The sequence below is a fragment of the Austrofundulus limnaeus genome, unplaced genomic scaffold, assembly GCF_001266775.1.
Source record: "Austrofundulus limnaeus strain Quisiro unplaced genomic scaffold, Austrofundulus_limnaeus-1.0 Scaffold16, whole genome shotgun sequence".
Classification (NCBI taxonomy): Eukaryota; Metazoa; Chordata; class Actinopteri; order Cyprinodontiformes; family Rivulidae; genus Austrofundulus; species Austrofundulus limnaeus.
Window position 1 is genome coordinate 2,784,719 of NW_013952418.1, and position 1,030 is coordinate 2,785,748.

A 1,030-nucleotide genomic window follows, 5' to 3' on the forward strand; every position below is an offset into this window, starting at 1 on the left:
GTGTGTGTGTGTGTGTGTGTGTGTGTGTGTGTGTGTGTATTAACATTTCTTCATCTCGTCTCGCAGGTGAATCGTGAACTAAAGAAACTGCTGGTGGCGTCTGTGGGCGATGACCTGGAGTACCAGTTTGAGCGTTCGTCACGGGAGAGAAATCAGCTGATTTTGGAGAACGAGGCTCTGGGCCGAAGCCTGGCCCACACCGCAGAGCAGCTGGAGCGAATGAGTATCCAGTGTGACGTCTGGAGGAGCAAGTTTCTGGCCAGCAGGTGAAAAGATACAGCGCCGTATGAGGGTTAAAATTAAGACTATTGCGTCACCAGCAGTTGCTACATCCTTGTAGCAGGAAGCTATATCTATTCCTGACAGCTATTGATCTGATTAATGATAGGCCGGCCCCGCTAACTGAGAGGCTAGTGACTAGCATGCCATGGTGCATTATGAGATAAAACAGTATATGACATTATAAATATAATTCATTATAGAGAATCTTAATTTAATACCCTGTCAAAAACTGTAAAATGCCCCAAACTAGATAGTTCTAGGTTTTCTCACAATTCAGCTAAAAAGAAAAAACACAGCTGTCGACCAATAGACAAGGGTAAACACAGCTGCTAATTCAGGTGGTAACTAAAGCTGTCTGCTTCACATTAATATGTTTTATGTTTAATATTTATGCTTGACGTCATGTTGGACAGTAAATTCTGTCAGTTCATGTCGCTTATAGGTTTTTTTAATGTCAACCATTTTTGTTGAGAAAGTTTTTAATCCAAAATAATTTGTCTACTAAAGTAGGTGAGCAGCCTAGGCATGCTAGTCACTAGCCTCTCCAATGCTAACACCAACCTATCCATGCTAGTCGCACGCCTCTTCAATGCTAATGCTAGCCCATCAATGCAAATCGCACGCCTCTCCAATGCTAACGCCAACCTACCCATGCTAGTTGCTAGCCTCTCAAATGCTAACGCTAGCCTAGGCATGCTTGTCACACGCCTCTCCAATGCTAATGCTAGCCTAGACATAGGCCTGTCGC

At 43.9% G+C, this 1,030-nt stretch overlaps 1 protein-coding gene across 1 annotated transcript in view; it reads left to right on the forward strand.

The window, feature by feature from the left end:
- Window positions 1–1,030, forward strand: part of blzf1 (basic leucine zipper nuclear factor 1) — a gene marked incomplete in the record, with an annotated part of 6,942 nt that overhangs the window by 2,899 nt on the left and 3,013 nt on the right. Inside the window, 1 exon segment of the mRNA XM_014003045.1 lies at window positions 67–266. Within this exon segment, the coding sequence (XP_013858499.1) occupies window positions 67–266 (200 nt within the window).